A 25328-nucleotide genomic window follows, 5' to 3' on the forward strand; every position below is an offset into this window, starting at 1 on the left:
TTTTGGTTATAATCAAATTACCATTGCACCTAAAGACCAAGAAAAAACCACTTTTACTTGTCCTTATGGAACTTTTGCTTTTCATAGAATGCCTTTCGAACTTTGTAATGCTCCAGCCATGTTTTAGAGATGTATGATAGTAATTTTTTTTTTATCTAGTTAAAAAGTTTTTGGAAGTATTTATGGACGATTTTTCAATATTTGCGAATAATTTTGATGATTATTTATTTAATCTTGCTAGAGTACTTAAAAGATGTGAACAAACTAATTTAGTTTTAAATTGGAAAAAATGTCACTTTATGGTGCAAGAAGGCATAGTCTTAGGCCATCGAGTCTCTAGTAAAGGTTTAGAAGTAGAGAAAGCAAAAATCAAAACAATTGAAAAGCTTTCACCTTTTACCTCTATTAAGAGAATTTGTAGTTTTTTAAGATGTGTTGGATTTTATAGGAGATTCATTAGAGATTTTTCTAAAATTTCTAATCCACTTTGTAATTTGTTAGAAAAGGATACTCTTTTTAATTTTGATGATGATGCTTGCCATGATGCTTTTGTTAAATTGAAGAAAAGATCAATTTTTGCTCCTATTATCACTGTTCTTGATTGGAATCTTCCTTTTGAACTAATGTGTGATGCTAGTGATTAGTAGTTGTGAAGTTTTTGGTCAACGAAAAGCAAAGATTTTGCATCCTATTTATTATGCTAGCAGAACATTGACTGAGGCTCAAGCAAATTACACCACAATTGAAAAGGAGTTGCACGCTATTGTTTTTGCTTTCGATAAATTTCGATCTTATCTTGTTGGCACTATAGTCATTGTTCACACTGACCATGCATCTATTAAATATCTGATCAAGAAAAAGGATGCAAAACCACATTTGATAAGATGGGTACTTTTGCTTCAAGAATTCGATTTGGAAATCCGAGATAGGAAAGGTACAAAAAATCAAGTGAAAGATCATTTATCTAGATTGGAGAATGGAGAACAAATTAGGAATTTAACAGTGATCAATGAAACCTTTCCTGATAAGCAATTGTTTCATGTTGAAAAGCAAAAAATTTGACCATTGTATGCTAATTTTGTGAACTATCTCGTCCGTAAACTCTTCCCTCTTTTATTCAATTCACAACAAAAGAAGAAATTCTTGCATGATGTTAAATATTACATGTGGGATGAGCTTTTTCTTTACAAGCATTGTGGAGATCAACAAAGTGAGTTCTTAAAAAAGAATTTGAAAATATTCTTCACCATTGCCATTCATCTAATTATGGAGGATATTATAAGGGAAGACGAACTACTGCAAAGGTTCTATAATCAGGTTGTTATTGGCTTTCTCTTTTCAAAGATGGTCATAATTTTGTTGAAAGATGTGAAAGATGTCAAAGAATGGGTAATATATCCAAAAGACATGAGGTGCCTCTCAACAATATCTTGGAAGTTGAAATTTTTGATGTGTGGGGAATTGATTTTATAAGTCCATTCATTCCATCCTTCAATAATAAATACATCCTGCTTACTGTTGATTATGTCTCTAAATGGGTTGAAGCTGTTGCATTACCAAGTAACAATTCTAAGGTAGTGATAAACTTTTGCAAAAGAACATCTTTACATGTTTTGGTACACGTAGAGCCATAATTAGTGATGAAATGACTCACTTCTCCAATAAAAATTTTGAGGCAATCTTGGCCAAATATGGAGTTAAGCACCAAATAGCTACTACTTATCATCCTCAAATAAGTGGCCAAGCTGAAGTTTCAAATCGAGAAATTAAAAGAATTTTAGAGAATATCATTTGGCCTTCCAGAAAAGATTGGTCAAAAAAGTTGGATGGTGCTTTATGGGCTTATAGAACTACATATAAAACTCCAATTGGAATGTCTCCTTGTAGATTGGTGTTTGGAAAAGCTTGTCATCTTCCAATATAACTTGAACACAAGGCATATTAGGCAATTATGACCTTCAAGTAGCTGGAGAAAAATGTCTTTTGCAACTCAATGAGATGGATGAATTTTGTCAAGAAGCATATGAGAATGCAATCTAACAAAAAAAAAAAAAACGAAACAATGGCATGACTTGAAAATCATAAGATTATATGACCCCAGCCAACACATTCTCTTATACAATTCTTGTTTGAGATTATTTCCTGGAAAGTTGAAATCTCGTTGGTCTGAACCTTTCACTATGACGAAAGTATATCCTCATGGAGCAGTAGAGGTGGATGATGATAAGTCAACCTTCAAGGTGAATGGACAACAATTAAAGCACTATTGGGGTGGTGATTTCGATCATCAAAGGTCTTCAATCACACTTATCGATGCAATTTAAAGCAAAGATAGTGAAGTTGACGACTACAAATTAAGCTATTCTTGGAAAGCATCCTAAGCATTCTAACTCAATTTAATTCTTTTAAGTTAATTTCATATATTTATTTTTCTTATTATTGCCAATTATTAACAAGTTTATTTTTATTTTGCAAGTATGTACAGCCCTCTCCCAAAAAAAATAAAAAATTTAAAAAAAAAATTAAGGGAAGGGGTAGGGTGTGGCTCAGCAAAAAGAAACAACACGGGTCATGATGCCTATGAAGCAAGGCTGCGACCTCGCGAATAGGATTAACATGGGTCGCGACGCCCCTAGAGGGTAGGCCGCGACCCCGTGTTTTGTTGTTGCCAACTTTGGGTACCCATAACTTTTAGTAAAAGAAAAAAAAAACCTTATTAGGGTTACGACCTCCCTGTAGCCTCATGGCAAGAAGGGTAGGCCTCGTTCATTCTAATGTGGGCTGCCAACAATGGGCAGCCCACTACCCAATAAACCACCCATGTGCTGCCAACATTAGGCAGCCTTCCCCTCCCATATAAGACCCCTTTCACCTCAACACCCATCTCATTTTTTTTTAGTGCAAATTTCTGCACTTTTCTCTCTTCTCTCCTACCCATCACTCTCATTCTCTACTCTTTTTCCCTTCAACCCATTCTGCTCCCTTCCTCAATATCTTCCATACCCATTACCCACCTCTTTCCTCCACACTTATTTTCAACAAATTTTCTCCAACTTTCGAGTAAGTTTCAATATTTTTTTTCTTTCATATTTATATATTTATATAATATTTTATTTATTTCTTTCTTCTTTTTTTATTGTTTTTAAGAAATATTGTTGACTTACTTCACATTATTTATTTTGTTGGAAATTTGAGATGAGTATTGATGATTCTTGAGACATTGTGCTTAGTTATTTCATGGGTATAGTAGATTGTTTGGATTTGTGCTTTAAATTTCACGGGTAACTTGAAATTGGAAATATGGGTAGGTTTCTTGATTTTAAATTATTTTTTTATACCTAGTAATCTAGAAAAATTTACTTGCTTGATTTTTACTTGATACTATGGGCATTATTTTATTTTCATGATAAGGGATATGGGCTAACATTGTTAATGGTCTATTGTATTTTGTTGGTACTTTTTTTTTCTTTTGATTGAGAATTAATTGCATGAAATTAAAGATTGACGCAGAAAAGCAAGACAAAATTTTAGTGGTTCGTTTGATCATACTAGATTTGTGTCAATTAATGTTATGGCTAGACACACCAGTTTTCTTACCAACAAAATTGCAATACCCAAATGAGGACTGAATCAAAGGTTGATCACACACCTTGAACCTTGACCTTCAACAAATGATTAATGGACGCCATTGGTAAAATTTTGTGCCTCGCTAGTAGTTGCAAGTATCCCTCTGGTAAAAGAATTTTATGCTAATGCTGTTGAAGCTATTAATGATTTTGTTTTTATACGAGGTAAATTAGTTCCATTCTCGAACCATGCCATCAATGAATTTTATGAAACTCTTGATATTAAAAACAATGAATATGGTCAATATTTAGTTAAGCATAAGGATTGGGATGATATCATTCATATACTCTGTGAAAGAGTGCTCAACGGCAATTCTTCACTAATGCACTAGTTTCATTCAAGAGGAATGTGATTAAACTAACTTCTAAGATATGGTTATGTTTTATGGCTTCTAAATTACTTCCTAGCACACATCTCAGTGATGTCACAAAAGATCGAGCCATCTTTATATATTTCATCATGAATAGACGCACAATTGATAGTGGACGCATAATTTACAAGGCCATGATTCACACATACATAATGAAACTGTGAAGGCTTGTGGTTCCCTTCTCTAATTATAGCTTTATGCAAGCAAGCTAGTGTAAATTGGGATGCTAGTGAGGAGTTGTTACACCCTAAACTTCCAATTGATCTCAACCTCATCCTCAAACAACCTCAAAATTTTACTTGGGGTAGTTTTTCTTCTACACACCATCCTCTACCCCCTCGAGCAAGACACCAACAACTGTCATTGACTCAAAGAATTGAGAACCTTGAGCACTTAGTTGAGCAACTTGGGAACCAGTTTGAGCAACACATGACTTATTAAACCCAATGTAATCAACATATGGACCACACATTTCGAGCTTATAGTGCTTTTATGGGAATGGACATCTCTACTTTTCCACCAGCACTAAATCCTCCTAGGGGTGCCAATGAGGCAAAGGATGATGGAGATGAAGAGGAGGATTAGAGCTTCTCTAGATTCATCCAAACATCAGGGGGGGTATTCTTTACTTTTTCTTTATTTTTTCTAACACTGAGGACAATGTTTAGTTTAAATTTGAAGGGGTGAATTTATATTTTATGATGGTGAATATTCTGTGAAAGTTTTATTTGCATGCGTATCTAGATTTATAAATAATTTAGGATTAGTTAGTAAAAGAATTTATTGCGTGCTCAAATTTTAGGAATCTAGAGTAAATTTGTGCCAATATTCGATGATTTATCTATCCAATGATGATAACTAGTTGTCTTGTATTCTTAGATTTTGGTGAATAAAGTTTTTGTTTGGATTCATGCTAAATTCTTTTGTTAAGTATTATTGTTAGGATTTGATTTCCACAATTTTGAGCACTATATCTTTTTCTGTGAATTATTGAGAATATCTGGAGAAAGTTATATTGATGTAAATATTAGATTATCTCAACAAGTCTAGAATTTGCTTGATTCTCTTTCAAGGTGAAATCCTAGGCAATACTTATTTAGGGAGATGATTTAGGTCATCTTTGGACCATTTAAGGCTAAAAAGCCAACGTTGTTAAATTTTTATCCCTAGCATACCGCGTTGAGCCTAATTTCCCTTTTCATTGTTTAACTGCATAATAATTAAGCCTACCCGAAAAATAAAACTTCTAATTTTGCAACCCTCACTCATAAGCATGTATATTATTTTAAGAAATATAAATTGAGCTAAATGTTGAAAAAGGTGGAAAAGTGATGTTGATGTGAAAAAAAAAAGGAAAAAAAAGTTCAAAATATTAAAAATCACTCCACTACCTACCATACAAAGAAAATAAGTTTGGGGGTGTGAAATTATGAAATTGTGAAAAAGAAAAAAAGAAAATGTGTTGACTAAAAGAAAAGTTCAAATGTGGAAAAAAATATGTACTAGGAGAAAAAGAATAGAGCTCTATATATAGATCCTAGAATAATTATATGCTTAGAGTAATTTGAGCCACATTATTATCTTTTATCTTACCTGGACCCTAGCCATACATTGCAAACTTTATAAAGTCCTATGATCCTTAGCTTATTGTTAGTCTACATTAGTGGAAAGAGAGATGAACAGTAAACTTATGGAGTTCTAGTACTAATTTGAAATTTGTGTTAGCATAAACTCATCCAGATATCATGATATTCTTGGTAAAAGATTTCACACTCACATGAAAATCCATTTGAGAACGTGCCTGTATTAGAATTGAAACATGAAATTGAATGATGCCTATATTTTTCCTTAAGTTAATGATTGTTAGACAAACTTTTGAGGAAATTATGAGGAATCATTGAGTTAGTGCACTTTATCTTTAGTAGAAGTAACTATATTTTTTTGTTTTCATCATCTGAATTTGATTTTCGTAAGTTAGTTTATTTTCTATATTTTGCTCGAGGAGTAGCAAAATATTAAGTTTGGGGTGTGATAACTCTATGATCTGCAGTTATTTGGGCTTAATTTTGATAATAATTTAGCTTAGTTCTTATTGTAATGCATAGAAATTAGTAGGCTTTATTTAAATTATTTTTAAGTCAATTAATTTAGGTGAGTCAATCTAATCTTAATTAGTTTTATGCTTAATTTGGTGTTAATGTGATTAAGATAGGTTGTTATTGAATTAGTTGTGATTTTGTAGGTGTTTAATGAAGGAAGACTTTAATGAAAGAAGGAGAGCAATTTTGAGGTGCAGACCTCCACTGCATATGTTTAGGTATTTCAATCATAACTCTTTCTACAAAACTTCAAATGAGATAATTCTTAGACCATTGGAAAGCTAAGAGAAAAAGCTACAACTTTCATGTTTATCACTTCACCTAGTTTGGCTTGTCGAAGTTGAAGCACTGCAGTAGTCCTAGAGTAATTAGGGTTTTTGCTAATTAATTGGTCAAGGTCGCGACTTTGGTCGAGGTAGGCTGCGGCTCATGCAATTTGATAGGAAATCCTTATTGGAATTGACTTCTTTCTTCACCCAACTTGATCTAACTTCAAAGCTCTATAAAAACAACCTTCGAAAGATTTTTAAAAAAGAGCAAAACACTATATTAAAAGCTAAAAATCAAACCATAGAGCCATTGAATCTGAGAAGAATTTGAAAGGATTTAAGAAGATTTGGAAAATCAAGATTATAGTTCTTGGGTTCTATTATCTTTTTATTATTCTTTTATTTCTTAGTTTAATCTAAATGTTTAAACCTAATTTGATGATGATGTGTGATTTGGTGGGGAACTAAGTTATTTATCTAAGATTATGATTAAACTCAATACGTAGTATGATTTATTTATCTCTATTTTGCTTATGTTTGATGGATTTAAGTTGTTTATTTTATTATGTTCTTAATGCTTCTAATTGCCTGATCACCAATTAGATTGAATTGAAAACCTAAGTTAAACCTTAACAAAGGAGATTTAGGTAGCCCTTGAATAGAATAGCATATGATCGAACACACTTAGTTGATTAGGTGGTTTGAATTGTATATAGGGTAAACCTACATCTATAAACCATACATAGCCAAAATTAGTGTACAAACTTAATGAATCTTTTTCAATTTAATTTGCATAGGCATATAGGAAATTAATTGGGAGATATATTTTTATGAGAAACTCGACAGAGACTTATAAATAATTTAGAACTCTAGGTTAACAGCTTAATCCATTAAGCTAAGTTAAAAGAGAGAGGCAATAATCAGATGAAGTATTGAGGGACATCATAATCTTAGGTCTAAAAGTCAATCAAATCTAAAAAAAGTAATGTTGCTAAGTAAATTTAGATTAGTTTTAGTTTTTAAGTTTGATTTTATTTTGCTTTTTAATTCAAATTTGAGTGTTTGGATAAAATTAGGATGTGTAATTTTAGTAATTAATATTAAAAATTAATTCAATTGTCTGTGGGATCGACACTCAACTTATCATTATATTATCTTTGTGATACATATATTCGCGTAGGTAGAAAATTGAACAACAATGACACTCATCCTCAATTTGTGTATTTTTTAGCACTTAAAAATAAAATTCAAATCTTAGTACTTCTTCCACGACCACTTATCAATAACTTGTTTTTACCAATTAGGTTTTAACTAATAGAGTGCTAGAGAAAAGGTTTGGTTTCCACAGTTGGTGACTTTAGACAAAGGATCTTAGGCCCATCTTGAGCGATGTCTTTGTCACCATGTCTCTAGTGAGTTCATTAGTTAAAGGATCTGTCAAATTATTATATGTTTACACATTTATAATTGTAATTGCTCCATCAATAATTAATTATTTAATATGTTCATGCCTCAAGCATATATGTCTAAATTTTCCATTACTTTGCTAAAAGCTTTAGACATTGTAGCTTGACTATTAATGAAAAAAAGGCTATCATTGGTTGTGACAACAATTCAATATCCAATAATAAATTTCTCAATAATTTTGCCTCTTTTCTTGTAATTGCTAGAGCAATTACATCACGAAAATAGTTATGCATGTTTGTTTCTTAGAAACCTATGAAACAACAACTCCTCCTAAGGTGAATACCTATCTAAAGATTAATTTATTATCACTTGAACTAGGTATCATTGAAACCTTATAGTATTGTTGAATAATTTCCATAGAATAATCCTAATTCCAAAGTACCTTTAAGATATTCTAAGACTCTTCCAATTGTTTTCCAATGTCTAATAGTTGGACTAGTTGTGTATCTTGAAAGTTTACAAACTATATAGGATATGATAGGTCTAGTACAATGCATAATGCATAGCATAAATTATACTACCCATAACACTAGCATATTCCAAATGAGTAACTACTCTTTTAGACTTTTCCAACAACTTGTGCGAAATATCATATAGCGTGTTCACTCATTTACTTCCCAAGTCTATGTACTAATTTATGATCTTCTCAATATAATGAGATTGACATAAAGCATAACCCCTTTTATGTTTCTTAACTTTGAACCCAAAAACAATAACCACGTCACCATGATCTCTATTTTAAATTGTGAAGATATGTACTTTTCAATTTCATTTACTACCATCATATTAGTTCCAAATATGCACACGTCATCAATATACAAGCACATTATAAGGCCATATGATATTATCATGGAGTCAAATTTCTCATGCCATTGTTTTGGTGTTTGTTTAAGTCTGTATAATGATCTAACTAGTTTATTAACCTTGAGTTACATCATGTTTTGATTTAACAAAAAATTACATGTTATCTTGAACTTAATGTTAAGCATTTGAAATTGTCTCAAATATATTTTTAATCCCTTAAGTTCACATAATTGTTTGAAAAACCATGCATCATTAGAAAATATTATAAAGGCTTTCAAACAATGCATATTTAGTTAAGAAAACAAAGAGTAAACATGCCTTGAATTATTATTTGATTGTAGGAACAAGGTAAGACAGAAATAGCTGAAAGAGGCGTCAAAAAGTTAAGGAAACCTCAAGGCACAGGTCAAAAGTTAACCTAAAAAAGCTCAAGTCAATCCAAAGACAGAAAAAGTGAAAATCTTGAAGTACACAAAGCCATAGTCATCCCTGAAGTGACTATAGTTGACCTTAAAGTACAAGTTCAAAAAATTAGAGAAAAACATAGCCATTGTCGACCCTGACATAGTGATAGTCAACCTTGTTTACTGTGATGCATGAAAAAGAGAAATCAAGAGACATAGTCGACTACATCAGCCCGAACTTGCAAAAATACACTCTTAGGAATTGGATGGAGTACAGGAAGGTTATACTCGACTACAGAACCCTAATTTAAGAAATTTAAAGAACATAGTCGACCCTAGGAGTGTTGTAGCCAACCTTTAAGCTTCAGCAAAGGTTAGATTTGATTCAAACTTGTGTCTAACGGCTCTAGACTTCACACTAGCTATAAATAGACATCTTTGAGTCATTTTGAAGCGAAAAGAGACCTAAGATAAATTTGAAACCCTAGAGAGACCTTCAAAAGCTTATCCTTACCCTCTAGCTTTATTTTAATCTTCCACCAAGCTCTGAAAAGTCCTATACTTGCTTCATTCAAGTTGAAATTTTTTCTTTCACTACACTTAAGCTTAAACTCTTAGCACCTAGCCTTTGTAAAGGCATTTTCTTGCTAAACTTTATGCTCTATTGTAAAGGTTCTTACTTAACATTGAAAAGCTATTTATGGGTTTGTGGTTGAGCTCATGAAAAACCATTGTGGGGGGGTTTCACTTAATCCTATGAAAAAACATTTTAAAGGTTTTCGTTTGATCTCGTGTGTTAGTGTAATGAGCTTAATGTGAATATTTCCAAGAGGGGGTGAATTGGAATATTTGAATTTCTTTTCAAATTCAAGATAAATAAAAATTTCTTAAACCAAGTCTCCTTTTAGAATTGAACATATCAATAAAACTTTTGTGGAGAGAAAAAAGTTAAAAACACAAATGAATTTGTGAATAATAGAAGAGAAAACAACACAAGAGTTTTTATAAAGGTTCAATCTCCTTTCCTACGTCTTTTCCTTGAGATTTACCAAAGAATTTAAAATCCACTATTGAAATAAAAAAACAATACATTGCCTTTTATAAATCAAGCATAACCTTACAATACAATGCCTTTTAATGGATTAAGTACAACCACTTTACCTTGTACTTTGGTTAAGGTATAACCATTTACAAGTATACAATAAATGAGATGGATGCAGCTAAAATTCCTCTTAAAAGCTAACTAGCAAATTAAGTACAATGTTTGGTAAGGAAGAAAAATAAGAATTAAAGACTCAATAAATGATACAATAGAAGACTTAAATGCTTGAAGAGGAGAACAAAGAATATTGAATGATTGTAGCTGAATTCTTCTCTTAGAAATGTGTTTCAAAGTCTTCCAACCTTCATAAATGTGGTGGGAGCTTGTATTTATAGTTGCTAAAGCTTTTTGAGGTAGTTAGAGATGCATTTAATGCAAAAATAGCTATTTTTTACTTCATTCTAGGCTCCAACGGTCATATTGTATCGACACATGTGTGAATGTATTGATACATTGCTGTTTTTATTTTTGAACACTCATGGAAATCTATCGATACATTTTGGGATGTATCGATAGATTTTAGACGTAATGTATTCTTGAAAAAATCTATCGATACATTTTTCAATGTATCGATACTTTTGGGCTTGGTTGCAAGGGTTAGGCCATTTTGTTAAAAATGTATTAATACATTTGTTAATGTATCAATACTTTTGATGCAATGAGCATTTTGTTGAATTTCTATTAACACATTGTGAGAATGTATCAATAAATTGACTTTGACTTTACGAATTTTAACTTTTCTCAAGAAAATGTATCGATAGATTTTAATTTCTATCGATACTTTTCCTAACGTATAGATATACGATGAACATGTATTGATAGATTTGGACCATAAAGTATTTGTCAAAGTCCTTTTTCATTGTTCTTCTTTTCAAACTCATATGAAAGTACTAAGGGATGTCTAGGCTTGATTTATCAATATTTATTATGAAATTTTGATCGTTTTCTTTTGTCATTTCAAAACATGGGATCAATTTGAAACCTATAAAGCTAACACCATGAAAAAGTAATGTAAAGGTTTCACTTGATCTCATAAAATGCTATTGGGAGGGTTTCGCTTGATCTCGTAAAAAGCTCATTTCACTTTATGGATTTGAAATTCCTTAGTGTTCCGAGGGAGTGGATATAGATACTAGACAAAGCTGAATCACTATAAAAATCTTGTATCTTGCTTTTAATTTTTCTGTATTGTGATTTATTGCTTGCTATTGCCTTTGGAAAAATATTTTACCTTGATTTGTTGTTTGTGCTTTGCTTGCATTTAGCTTTCGAAAATACTTTACCTTAATTCATTATTTATGCTTTGCTTACCTTTGACTTAGAAAAATATTTTACCTTGATTTATTATTTGTTCTTTTCAATTTATTATTGAATACTTGCTTAGGAAAATCACACACTTGACTTTTGACACAAGATGAAACTTTTTGTTGCAAAGTTTTGATTTTTATACTTAGTTTTCAAAAGAATTTTTAAATACCAAATCACCCCCTCTTGGTATATTACTTATTGAAACTTTTTTACTAACGCAATTTGTATTTTTCTTTTCATTTCCAAACAAAAGAAACCCTTCAGATTGTTCCATATATTTCTCTTCTTCTAAATCACCATTTAGAAATGTTATTCTAACGTCCATTTGTTGTACGAATAAATTATAAATCAATTCTAATGTAAACAATACTCTAAAGGATGTTATTTTAGCAACCAATGCATGTGTCAAAATAGTCTATATCCTCTTTTTGTTTAGATCATTTTGGAACTAATTTAACCTTGAAGGTTTGAATTGATCCATATATTTCGTACTTTCTTCAAAATACCCGTTTACAATGTATAGGTTTGAGTGAGGAAGTAAATCCACTAGCATCCAAGTATTATTTGATAATATTGAGTCTATTTAGTCATTTATTCCTTCCTTCCGAAAGCTAGCATCTCCGGATACTATTTCGGTTTTATAGGTTTTGGATCTTCTTTTACAAATATTCATCCATTAGACTCAACAAACTTGTTTTTGCTATCATACTTTGTAGCACCTGAAGTATTCCACCATGCCTTATTGCCTTCCAAGACATTAGTTTCGCAATGCAATTCTATTTTGTTGCCACCAGTGCATTTTTTTTAATAATGGAAATATGCACCCTTCTTTCTTGAATTTTTAGGTATTAGAATAAACTTCTTTCCTTTTTGAAAATTTACTGGACGATCCTTCTTCCATCTTATGAATATTTGAGACTTGAGTTTTTTCTCATGTTCCTTGCGACGCTGCTTTTTAATTCAGAGATAACTCAAAAGCTCTTCAAGAGATAAATCTTACTTGTATGTTTTATGGTTCTCTTGAAATCTTTCCATGATGATGATAATTTATCATTTTTCAAGGACATAATAATAGATTTATTCATATTCATTTTATAACGTTTGAGGTTGCCAAGAATCTTTTCAAATTTAGCAAATTAATTCATTGCAAGTTTATTGTCAACTATCTTATGCTTTGTGGATACCTACTTGTAACTGCGTATCTCTATTCAAATATGCAACAATTAAGAATTCAAATAATTTGTACAAATCAATTTGAAAAAAAGAAAAGAAAACTTATCTAGTGATCCAATGAAAAACCATTTTATCATTTTCTTTATCAACATTAATCCGGTCCAAATTAACAAAGTCAAATCTCTTAGTGTTCCGACAAATTGAACCACTTTTCCGAATACTTTGATCCAACAATTTGAATGTACTTTGTAACTAAGATTTCATCTTCAAAATAATTACATGAGGATTGTTCTTTACATGTAATTTGAAGAACAAAATCTAGAAAACATTTATGTGCCTTGATGCATATATTAGAACCCTGTTCTAACCTTGATTTCTGCCTCCACTATGTTGTTGTTGGGATTAATGATAATACATCTAGGATTCAACAAAAGCATCCAAAAAACTACAGACATCAAATTTGAAATTTCTCTTTAGAGTTTCAGAAAATTAAAAAAAAAAAAAGAGTTTGATTGAGAGAGAAAGACAAAGAAAGAACAATTGTCTATTTTTCAATACCTATTTATAGGTAAATTTATAACTATTCATCAAAAGTCACCATTATTCATAAAAAGCTTCGTTATTAATAAAAAATTATCACTCATAAGTTTTGCACTAATAAAGTTATCACTTTTGAATTTTGATCTAATTGGCACCTTTTTGATTAGTCTCCCTCCAAGTAATTTTCAAAAGCAATTTGTTTTTTACTACTAGGATAGGTATCCTCTCACTTTTAACTTACAGTCTAATAAAACTAATTTCTCCAATATTTAAAAAAAAAACAAAACACTAAGTTATCCTAAAAACTAAATATTGTAAAACTCAACTTGTTCATTCCATCCATCATAGTTTATTGAAAAATATTTGAGCAATGGCAAAGCAGCTTGGGCCTACTAGAGCCTTACCCCCAATTTCCACCAAAAACCTCTTCCTATTTTTCGTTTTATTTCGAGTGCAATTTTGAATTTTCTTTCCTCTCTGCCCACTTGCTGTAAAAAGTGGACCTCTGTTAATTGAATATTGATGTGACCTTTAAAGTAAAATATTTTGATCCCAAACCATAAAGAATACAAAAGAAAAGAAATAAAAATTGATAGAATGTTTACATGATCATAATCAATGTCTATAACCATAAAATTGTTTGAATGATATTAAAGTTTAATATATTATATATTTCTTGTCATTGTGAACCAAACAATGTAACTCTGAACTATTAAATATATAATTATGATAATGCTAAGTGTGTTCAAAAAAGTTCTCAANAATATTTAAATTATTAAAAAAAATTTAAATAAATTTTTTTTTTTTATTGCGTTCAATTAAATTTTTATATTTTATTTTGATCAAATAAGCCTTTATAATTAATGATTGATTAATTATCATAATCAAAATACCACTTCTCATTTTATGTCAATATCGCACTAGCATACCATTGATGTGGAGGATGAGAAAAAGTGATATCGTCATATTATCATGTCAAGTTAACATATCATGTTATCATTAATTATGATATGTCAGTATGTCACATTATTATCAATTATGATACGTTACGTCAACACTACAGGGCATAAAATGACAAATAACATTTTCATTAAGTCAATCACTAGTTGTAAGGACTTATTTTATCAAAATAAAAATATAAAGGTTTATTTAGTTTAAAATAAAAGTATAATGGTTTTATTGAATATAACAAAAGTAGAATTTATTTGGATTTTCTTGAATGGTTTAGGGACCTTTTAAACTATTATGTCTAAGTTAAGTTTACTTTATTAATTTATACCAATTAAAAGATTAGAATGGAAGATGATTGTTTTCCACTAAGAGGCAGAACAAGAGGAGGAGATACAATGAACATTAAAATACAAAATGCTATGGGAAGTGAAGAAGTTCCAATAGAGAGCAAAAGGGGGCAACATAAAAAAGCACGCAAAAATGCCTGTCCCTCAAATTGTAAGTTGTGTGACAGTTGATTCCGTGAAGAGAAAAGTCCTTATCTGACCAAAAAAATAAAATAAAAAATAAAAGTATCACTTGAAAAATCTCAATCACAGTGTGTTTCTTTTCTTTCTTTTCTTCTCCTCCTCTCCACCGCCAGCAGCACCTCTTTATTTTTTTCTCTCCCGAGTATTTGCACGTGAATCCCCAATAATTTCTCATGCACCGGTGGGACCTTTAGCCAGCCCTTCCTCTTTTGTTCTCTTGCCAAACTCCAACTCCAAAGAATCTCTCCCCTCTTCTTCTTCTCTCTTTTCCCTCTTCCCTCACAACTTGCTCTACTTCACCTTCTCTCTTTCTCCTCTTTCTTTCTGTCTTCACTGTCCTCAGCAATGGTGAAAGCAATGGCCTTGTTACTTTTCCCATCTATGCTTTCGCTTCTTGTTTTCTCCCTCATTCTTCACAATGGGGTAGTTCACTGTTTTGGAGAGAAGAAGCTGCTTAAGCTGCAACACTTTCAATGGAAACAGAAATGGGATGCTTCAACTTGTTTGTCTCAGAAATCAAGTAAGTTTTTAGACTTCTTTTAGCAGACAAATGACAAAAGGCTCATTACACTGCCTGGCCATAGCAGATAGCACCCCCCCCCCCCCCCCATTATTTTATTTTCCGCTTTGGGATCTGTATATATTATTCTACCACACTGCTTTCTTCTTTTGCTAGGATCCATAACTGCTTTCATGCCTTGTGGGAAACAACCATTATTGCTTTCTCTTTATCTCTTTTTCTACCTCTCTTTCTCTCCTCCAGAGTGGAAAACTAACTATACTTCAAGCTTCTCTTGACCTTGTTTCATTAGGTTATGTAATCTATAATTGGCTTGTGTGTGTCTCTGCTTTAGGGGTCAATGGATACGATCCAATCCATTCCTGCCTTTTCTTACATATATACCTTTCGCTAATAGTGTTTATCCTTCTCTTCTCTCATTGGTTAATTTTGCTTTGTGCCATATTATTATACTTGCTTCAACCAAAATCAGATGTTTAATTAAGGGTTGGCATCGTATAACTATCTCTTTTTGGCCAGACTAAGCATAATATATCTTGAAAATGTGATTTTTTTTCCTCTTAATTTTTGGATACTTAGGAAAGGAGAAAGGTGCAACTATATTGGAAATGAAGCACCGAGATTACTGTTATGGAGGAGGGGTCAAAGACTGGAACAAGTTGCTTCAGAAACGCTTGATTTTGGATGATCTAAGAGTTCAGTCACTGCAAGCCCGAATAAAAAACAAGGCTTTCGGCAAAACAGAAGGTGTTTCTGATACTCGAATCCCCTTGACTTCTGGTGTAGAACTTGGAACTCTAAACTACATAGTTACAGTCGAATTAGGTGGTCGAAAAATGACAGTCATTGTTGACACTGGAAGTGATTTGACATGGGTTCAATGCCAGCCTTGCAAGTCATGTTATAACCAAAAAGAACCTCTTTTCAACCCTTCAGCATCTCCTTCCTACCAAACAGTCTCATGTAATTCATCAACCTGCCAATCTCTTGCATTTGCTACTGGTAATACGGGAATCTGTGGGAACAACCCACCAACCTGTAACTATATTGTTAGCTATGGTGACGGATCCTACACTCGCGGAGAACTAGCTCATGATCATCTCAGTCTAGGCAAGACTCCGGTGGACAATTTTGTGTTTGGCTGCGGCCGGAACAATAAAGGTCTTTTCGGTGGAGCTTCTGGTCTTATGGGTCTAGGAAGGAGTTCTATCTCTCTCGTTTCACAAACTTCTGATATATTTGGAGGGTTTTTCTCTTATTGTTTGCCTTCAACACAAGCCGGGGCTTCAGGTTCATTAGTTTTGGGTGGCAATTCTTCAGTTTACAAGACTTCAAGCGCCATTTCTTACACTAGAATGATTCCAAATCCACAGCTATCAACTTTCTACTTCCTCAACCTTACCGGTGTCAGTGTTGGTGGGTTGACATTGCCAGATTCAACTTTTGGGAAAGGTGCAATGCTTATTGATTCTGGGACTGTTATCACTAGACTTCCCCCGTCAATTTACAAGGCTTTGAAGGCAGAGTTTATGAAACAATTTTCTGGTTTTCCTTCTGCACCGGCATTCTCAATCTTGGATACTTGCTTCAACCTTAGTGCATATCAAGAAGTGGACGTTCCTACAATTAAAATGCAATTTGAGGGCAATGCCGAAATGAATGTGGATGTAACTGGGGTTTTTTACTTCGTAAAGACTGATGCGTCTCAGGTTTGTTTGGCTCTTGCAAGCCTCTCCTTCGAAGATGAAATTGGCATTATTGCAAATTATCAGCAAAGAAACCAAAGGGTTATCTATGATACGAAAAAGGCTAAGTTGGGATTTGCCCACGAAAGTTGCAGTTTCACATAAGCAGAACAGCTGGAATTGTTGTGCAGTTGTGGATATATTTTTCTCCGACGCAAAGCCAAGTGATCTGCTGGCAATTTAACAATATGTATACCCTAGCATGCATCTTTTCTGTTCACATTCTATACATATAACTACTCCAGAGGGAGAAGGTATAAGCCATATGAAGCCACTCCAAGATTTCTTGAGTGTGCTCAGTGAACGTTAAAAAGGAACAGGGTTGGGGACCCGAAGGGGGTGTAGCATGAAATAACACTACTTCCTCAGTAGGTGCAAAGAGTTTTATATTAATCCTTACGAGATTTGTTTCAATATAAAGAAAGATTTGGAGTGTGTAAAATCAGTTGAGAAATCTCTGATAAAGCATGAACGCAAAAAAACTATGAGAATGTAATAATTTCATCACCTTTTGAGCCTAAATATAATAATACAACTATAAACACTTACATCACTTCAATCAGAGAGAGATAGATGCACATCCTTGAGAATGGATCAGTGGTTTCACAGAAAAGATGGTCAGAAGAAATTGATAAAATTCAAACAGACAGAAAGAGGGACAACCTGCTAGATACCTTGAAATATAGTCACTGTGAAATCAACTGAGTCTTGTGGAATGTCTCTGTCTGCTCCCTCTTAAAATTGTTGCCTAGTTTGTTTCCAGGGCTTCAGGCAAAGAGGGAATTGAGTAAAGTGAGAATTTCCAGAGAGTCTGAACTTCATATCGTCAGATGCTCTGGTAAATTATTTTTGCCTTATGACGTGCTTAATAGCAACTTCAAATAAGAATATATTCAACGGGAACCAATGGAATTACCTCCGGAAACATAGTGGTTAGGAACAAAAAAGAGCACATCCTTACAAACCTAAGTACTGTTAACATTCTTAATATAATTGCTACAACAGCCTTCCAGCAAGGAAACAGGATGTTAACTTTTGGAGAGGTCCAACTAGATGATATAATCACTTGTCTCATTTCTTGTTCTCTCTTGAAATTCTGCCTTAATTCAATCCCAGGTTCTAGTCAATGCTATTGACTAGGGAGGCCATTTCAATATTCTCTTGTTCAAGTATATCATTACTCTTTTTTGTCCTCAACATCTCAGATGGAAGGATGGACAACTTGGGATCACTTCTAGGTATCAAAAATAGGAATCCAATTGGAATAAGTCTTAACAGGCTCCGGATTAAAATGGCTATCCAAAGGTTGTCAAATTGTGTTCGTGTAACATTCAAGATGTGGAGCACTAGGCCTCCTGACCAAGCTGATGAAAGCAACCCTATATGATCAATTGACATGATTAGAGCAAAGAAAGTGCCTTCTATACCAGCTGGGCAAAGCTTGGAGCTGAGTACAAGAAAAGGCATCCATTTAATCCGCCCAATCAAACGGGAAACGGCTTCATCAATCACCACAAAAATGTAATCTGGCATACCAAGTTTCAAATTTATACGCAACACCAATACCAAATCTAGCAATCCAGACATACCATACAACAACTGGGCCCAAAAAAGTACATCACGGAAAGGATGGTTTTTCAAAAAGTTTTGGTACAGAAGGACCCCAAAGAGAGAGCCCACAGCACCAACAGAGAAAATGGATCCAACAACCTCCTGAAAAAGCATAGAGATTGAAGCTTACAACCTAAATATTTATCATAGATAAAAAAAAAAAAATCAGAACATCAAATCATGTTCGTGAAGTTTTTCATATTGAGTTCTTGGGTAATTCTAGAAATCATAAATGAAATAATCATCATCAACACAATATCGACTTAAAATATGGAAGAATACATGGGTAGAAAAGCACAAAAAAGACTAACAAGAAATGCATGTAAAGAAAACATAATAACAGTGATAGATTTTTAAGATAAAAAGAAGATACATAATCTGGGAAAGTATCTGTGAGTTATTAAGATATATATCTATGCTTGTATCAACATATGTACCTAGAGAGGTGGCAAAAGCTGACCCATCTCCACTGATTAGAATAGATTGGCCAAAAACCAACTCAAACCAACCGAAGGCCACTAAAAAAAGGGAAAAATTAACGACTTGAATTTGAAATAACCTAAAACAAAAATGACCAAACCCAATACCAACGCTTGCTACTATTGGCAGAAGATGACCTGACTTGACGTACAAAATACCCAACCCAACTACAGTTGTACTACTTTAAAAGTCAACAAAATGAAATGAAAATAACTTGAACCTAACACGACTTGAATTTGAGAGACCCCAAACCCAGAACAATCCAAACGGCTGAAACTAGGAACAATATAAAACTACTTGAATTTGACCTCAATCCCCCAATTGCCACCTCCATAGATATAGTTTATTACTGAACCACATGGAATATAAAACATGAAACATAAACATTTAGAAAAATGCAACATGATGCTTGCACAGAGTAAAAAGGCAATGTTCCTACCTGTGAGAAAGATGGACCCTCCTTTGCATCTGTATACCAATAGAACATCCCTTCGTGGATATGTAAACCCAATGCAAGAGACAAGTACATGTACAAACATGGTCTCCATACATCCTGACATTTCAATGTTGTCCACATAGTCTTACTAGCATCTACAAGCTTCTCCTTTACCTAATTTCAGTTTTCAACGATTCAATATATGAAGGGATGAATGGAAAAATTAACAACAGCACTTGAAAAGAAAATATTGAAGGGATGAATGGAAAAATTAATAACAGCACTTGAAAAGAAAATAACTTACTCTTTTGTAAGCAAAGTTGCGCACGTGGGATTCTCTCAACAAGATCCCAACCAAAACAACTAGGCTAGCTGGGATACTAAGCAACCCAAATACACCCTGCAAGAAAAGTAACACTTTCAATGACATATGCAACATAGAAAGAACTTAGTGGCCTAATAATAGGTACAGCTAAATACATTGTCAACCTTGAAATCATATAAGCGAAACCACATCCTAACATGAAACCCTAAACCCATTGATTGCCAAAAATAACTCTTATATTAAATTTTCTATATTGCGTAAAATCTTCTATTTGCATAACATCTATAATATTTACAAGATTACATGCCTTATATAATTTAGTAGCTTGCATTTATGAAGCACACACTTTAAAATTAGTTACATCTTCAAATTAGAGAAATTAAGTCATGCAGCTAGGTGTTGTTTGATATCAGGACAATGTGTTGAAAATTAAAATTTTATAATTTATTTATTTATTATTGGCATGGCTGGGTAGCATACTAGCGGGGAAAAAAATCATATAAAATGTAACACATCAACTAATAGTTATATGTACAGTACATTTACAGAATCAATTTAAAATTTTCATCATAGACCATAGCACCCCTTAATAGTCTTTGCAATTCATTTCTACAATGTCCTGTCATCATCTATTACATTAACTGCTTCTAAATTTTATAAATGATTTCCGTATCCTAAAAATATTGGAAATTGAGTCATACTTAGAGATTGATTCTACTTTTTGCATAAAATTTAAAATTTAATTTACTCCCTATATGTTAAAAATGCACCAAATTGTTTTGTTTATATAATTCAGCACTTATAGTATTCAGAATTAATAATTGAATGTCCAATGTTTAGTGTATCAAACAGCATCTAGTGAGGATAACATTTTGATTCAATAGGAAATTGTTTGATCATGCCTAATGAATTTAAGTTACCAGTATCGAATATGTAAAAAGAATCAGATAATCAGCAACAACAGAATATTGCAATCAATAGCAACTAAAATACTGGGTAGAAAGCAAACCTTAGCCCCAGCTAGGTGAACAAAAAAGCCACTAAGAGAGAATCCTATCAATGCTCCGATAGAAGAGCTCAGTCCACACAAGCTCTGCATATCACCAGCAAGGGAAGGGTGACTTATGGTATGCTGTGTGACACAGGCATCAATAGCCACATCTGCAATTGCAATACCAGCACTTCCTGCCACCAGAGATAACAAGGCAAATGCAAGATGCAAACTCTTGTGGAGTGATAGAACTAGCATGGAGATAACACCAAGTAACCCTGGAATAATGGTTAATAAATATGTCAAAAATTTGCATTGATCATATAACAAGGTAGTCAACTTTCTATCTTTGCTTCTCTTTCTTTGCCCTTTTTTTACCCTTGGTGTAGTGTTTATGTCAGAATACAGGAACAAGGGGGAAGGGGTACATGATATATCATCAGAAAACAATGCAAAGCAATGTTATCAGTGGTGCAAACCAGCAAATAAAACACTAATTCCCAATACCAAAAATGTCAAAGAACAGAAATATTAATGTATTGTTGTTATGAACTGCACAGTTTGAAAGGGCTTTATTTCTATTATAATCGTCTAGCAGAGGCCATCCTTACTGTAGAAGCGTCAGGATATTGGTAGAATAAGCAATGCACCTTTCCTAAACTACAATGCCTATTTTTGAAGCCATTTCCACCATATGACAGATTGCACAAAGCTCCACCATCCAAATCTCTCTACAATCAACCATTACCCAAAATAAATATTGTCATACAACAAATGCAGCCTAATACCCTTCAAATGTGTGCAACATGTTCTTGCAACATATAGATCCTATCTCCTTTTGTCTTTTACTAACCTTACTTCAGCACACAGCATAGAAGACCTCCCATTTGACTTATTTTCCAATTTCAATAGAATAACATTTCCATAGGAGCCACTGGAACCCAGTATGCCTTCTTTCCACAACCAAAATGGTCAGATCCTCCCTAGGTTATCCATACAAAATCAATAAGTTGATGAATCAGAGAGCCACATATCACCAATCATTAAACAATTTACTTTCTTCTCCAGTGGCCTTGGTCTAAACCATAAAGAGATTTCAATTGATAAGAGTCTTGACAATAACCAGAATGGACAAATAAATAATTAAAGCTATTTTAAGAAAATTTTTCATAAATTTTGCACTACAGAGATCATAGTCGGATTCTTGCTTTCTCTTCTTCTTTTAGAAGGTTATCACTGAAAAACCATGACTACAAAACAAATTGAAGAAAAGCAGAGCAGCTTAGATTAATTTCTACCACCTACTTCCTACCAGTGGACTACTGACTCTACACAGTGTCATTAAAATTTGAAAGAAAACAATTATTACAATCAGGTCGCTGAAGGTTAATCTCAACTAAGGATTTTAACCTGTAGATAAATTAGGGATTTATAAACACCAGGGATTTAACCTGTAAAGGACACAAGATATGAATGCACTAAGAACATAATAAAGGGAAAATATGTGGAATAAATCACAATACTGGCTATTCATAGATGAGCATTAGAAACAAAGCAATTTTAAATTTATCAAATCATAGAACTGAAAATAAAGTTGAAGAAAAGATATTCAATGTTTGGAAGCAATAAAGGTGCATGATAGTATGAATCAATTGGCATCTTGGAGATGATAATCTGTTCCCCAGTTCATAATGCATTAAAACTTCCTTGAGTAAACCAATACATAGAAACTAATAAAAAAACTCCTAAATGATGATTCTTTAGTTAAATGACTTTTTTTCCTTCCATATTCCTCCAATTTATGGAAGGATTTGATTTTGAGAGTGGAAAACGCAAATCCATTCCTTTTCCTTCCCTATTCCTATTTCTTTTCTGCCAAACAAGTGAATATAGTTTATCCCTCCACCTTTTCCTCCATTCCTTTTCCTTCCTTCCTCTTTCCCTCTTACCAAACACACTGTTAATCAAATTCTGAAAAAAAAAAAAAAAAGAAACAAGAGAACTGAATTTCCTTTCCTTTATTTTCCATTTTCCCCCCGTTCCCTCAATCCATACGAAATAAAGTACAAAGCAATATCCCAAAATCTAATATTTCTCGTTTGTCATTTTTCCTAAAAAAAAAAACACACACACACACACACGCACACATAAATGAACAATAATCTTAAAAGAAATTTGAAAAGGATCCAAACAGAAATAACAAAATGAAAAAATAGAGAAAAAAACAAAGGCTTGGGTTATTCATAACTTACCAGCAAAAATGAAATAAGGCCGTCTCCGGTAACCAAAAATGGGGACAACATCAGTAAGGAGACCCCAAAGGGGCTTAACAATCCAAGGAAAGTGGATTACCCCAATCAAGACCTGCGCTTGAGAAGGTTGTACCTTCTGCACATCTTTCATGTAATACTGTGTGCTGACTCTACTCAATCCCACACCAAAACCCTGACTGATTCCGTACACTATCACCACTCCCAATACAAAGCTCCAATGCAACTCTTCACCCAACATTTTCAACCATTGTAATGGTCTTAACATCATCTCTCCAAAAGCCTTTCTTACGTTATTCCTTCTTGTATGGTTACCTGCTGAATCCTGATGGCGTGGCTGCTTTGTCTCCTTTTCTTCTTGTTCTTCCATCGATATATAGGATGGGTGGCTGGTTTTGTGATCTGGGTATTTTGGAAATGACTATTCAAAATTGTTTAAATCATGGAGAATAGGAAGCATCCTAAGACCCCAGAATCTTGGGAAGGTGTAATGAAATGAAATAGGAGAATTTAAGTGTCCACCACGTACGGGACACCCCACAATCCAATTAGAACCTGTCATTGGATGAATAATATTATGTTAAACTAGAAGAAGGTCCGTGCGTATGCCTGTATGTTACGTTGAAGGAATTGTTTCACGGTGACTAGATAATTTTTATTTTTATTTTTTGAGTTTAAGGTGAAAATTATCAACATTTTCACATTCTTGTTGCAATTACCAGGGACTAGCGAAGCATTTTCGACAATTACATGATGAAGGGTAATAATATTGCTGTTTATCATTCTTTACAATCACTTTCACCTTAGAAACAAAATACATATTTCAAGATGTTTATGTAGACTATTCTAGCTTTATAAGCATATGCAAAAAAAAATATATTGTGCTTGTACATTGCCATTTATTAGTGTAAAAATTTCAATGAACAATATATCAAAAGAAAGTGAATTGGTATTTAAAAATTCTTTTAAAAATTAAGTGTTAAATGAAGACTTTTAACAACAAAAAATAAGTTTTTAACAATAAATTGCAAAGACCAAATAATAAACAAAGGTAAAATATTTTCCTAAGTCAAGTGCAAGCAAAGCATGAATAATGAATTAAGGTAAAATATTTTCTTAATCCAAATGCAAGCAATAATAAATCATAATGCAGAAAATTAAAAGTAAGACACAAGATTTTTATAGTGGTTCGGTTTTCTCTAGTGCCTACATCCACTCCTTTGGAATATCAAGGAATTTCAAATCTACTAAGGAAAATGAGCTTTTTATGAGATTAAGCGAAACCCTTGCAATAGCTTTTTCATAGTATCAAGTGAAATCTTTACAATAGCTTTTTCATAGGATTAAACGAAACTCTTCAACAATGGTTTTTAATAAGCTTAACCACAAACCTACAAGTAGCTTTTGAAGATTAAGTTAGAACCTTCACAAGAATGTGTGTTCAAAGGAGTATAGCAAAAGATTTACCTCACAAGGCTCAATATTACAAGTTTAAGCTTTGGTATGAAGAGAAGAAATAATTTTAGAAAAATCAGTTCAAGGATTTTCAAAGGAGTGAGCTCTTTGGCTTTTGAATACTTGTTGAAAGACTAAGATGAAAGCTAGCGAGGACAAATAAGCTTAAGGGTCTCTTTAGGGTTTTTCTTTTTAGTGCTGGTCTTCTTTTATTTCAAAATGTCTCAAATAAGTTTATTGTAGTACCAAAGATGTTTGGAGTCGTTAAATACAAGTTTGAATCAAATCTACTCGTTGATGAAGCTTTAAGATCAACTATCACGCTCCTAGGATTGACTATGTTTTTCAAAAATCTCAAATTAAGGCTTTTGCAATTGACTAAATTCATTTTATACTCGATCCAACTCTAGAAAGTGTGCAACTTTGGAATTCTGGACTTGAGGATCGAATGCCATGCCTTGAAGATCAATTGGGTCTCCTTGAATTTGAGTTTTACATGATGTGACTGTTCCAAGATCGACTGCTGCTTGATCAAGATCGACGAGATCTCTTTCTAGCTTGATTTTCCATTTTATTTTAGTTAAGGATCGATTGGCACTCGAGGAGGATCGACTACAACTTCACAAATGTTTGAGTTTCAAGTGACCATTGCTTGAAGATCAAATGCTGCCTTTAAAGGATCAACTATGGCTAGCTCGAATCATATTTCCTTGTCTATTCTTGCCTATTCTACCATAGGATCGATTGATGTTCTTCTAAGATCGACTGGAGCTTCATTTCCTCAAGATTTCTTGTCATTTTGGCACTTCACTTTAGCTATTTCATCCTTGCTTCTTCCTTGTGATCTAAAA

General features: G+C 33.0%; 2 protein-coding genes across 2 annotated transcripts; one reads left to right on the top strand and one right to left on the bottom strand.

Annotated features, from left to right (window-relative positions):
- Positions 14567–17302, top strand: LOC18595491 (aspartyl protease family protein At5g10770). The gene is made up of 2 exons (XM_007023463.2): positions 14567–15164; positions 15744–17302. Exons 1-2 carry the CDS (start codon positions 14990–14992, stop codon positions 17012–17014), a joined length of 1446 nt encoding a protein of 481 aa, XP_007023525.2. The 5' UTR covers positions 14567–14989; the 3' UTR covers positions 17015–17302.
- Positions 17401–23583, bottom strand: LOC18595492 (probable folate-biopterin transporter 3). The gene is made up of 5 exons (XM_018123603.1): positions 23005–23583; positions 20771–21030; positions 19741–19836; positions 19440–19610; positions 17401–18622 (listed from the first exon to the last, which is right to left on the bottom strand). The coding sequence occupies exons 1-5, from the start codon at positions 23390–23392 to the stop codon at positions 18029–18031; spliced, it is 1509 nt and encodes a 502-aa protein (XP_017979092.1). The 5' UTR covers positions 23393–23583; the 3' UTR covers positions 17401–18028.

Source organism: Theobroma cacao, chromosome 6 (assembly GCF_000208745.1).
Source record: "Theobroma cacao cultivar B97-61/B2 chromosome 6, Criollo_cocoa_genome_V2, whole genome shotgun sequence".
Classification (NCBI taxonomy): Eukaryota; Viridiplantae; Streptophyta; class Magnoliopsida; order Malvales; family Malvaceae; genus Theobroma; species Theobroma cacao.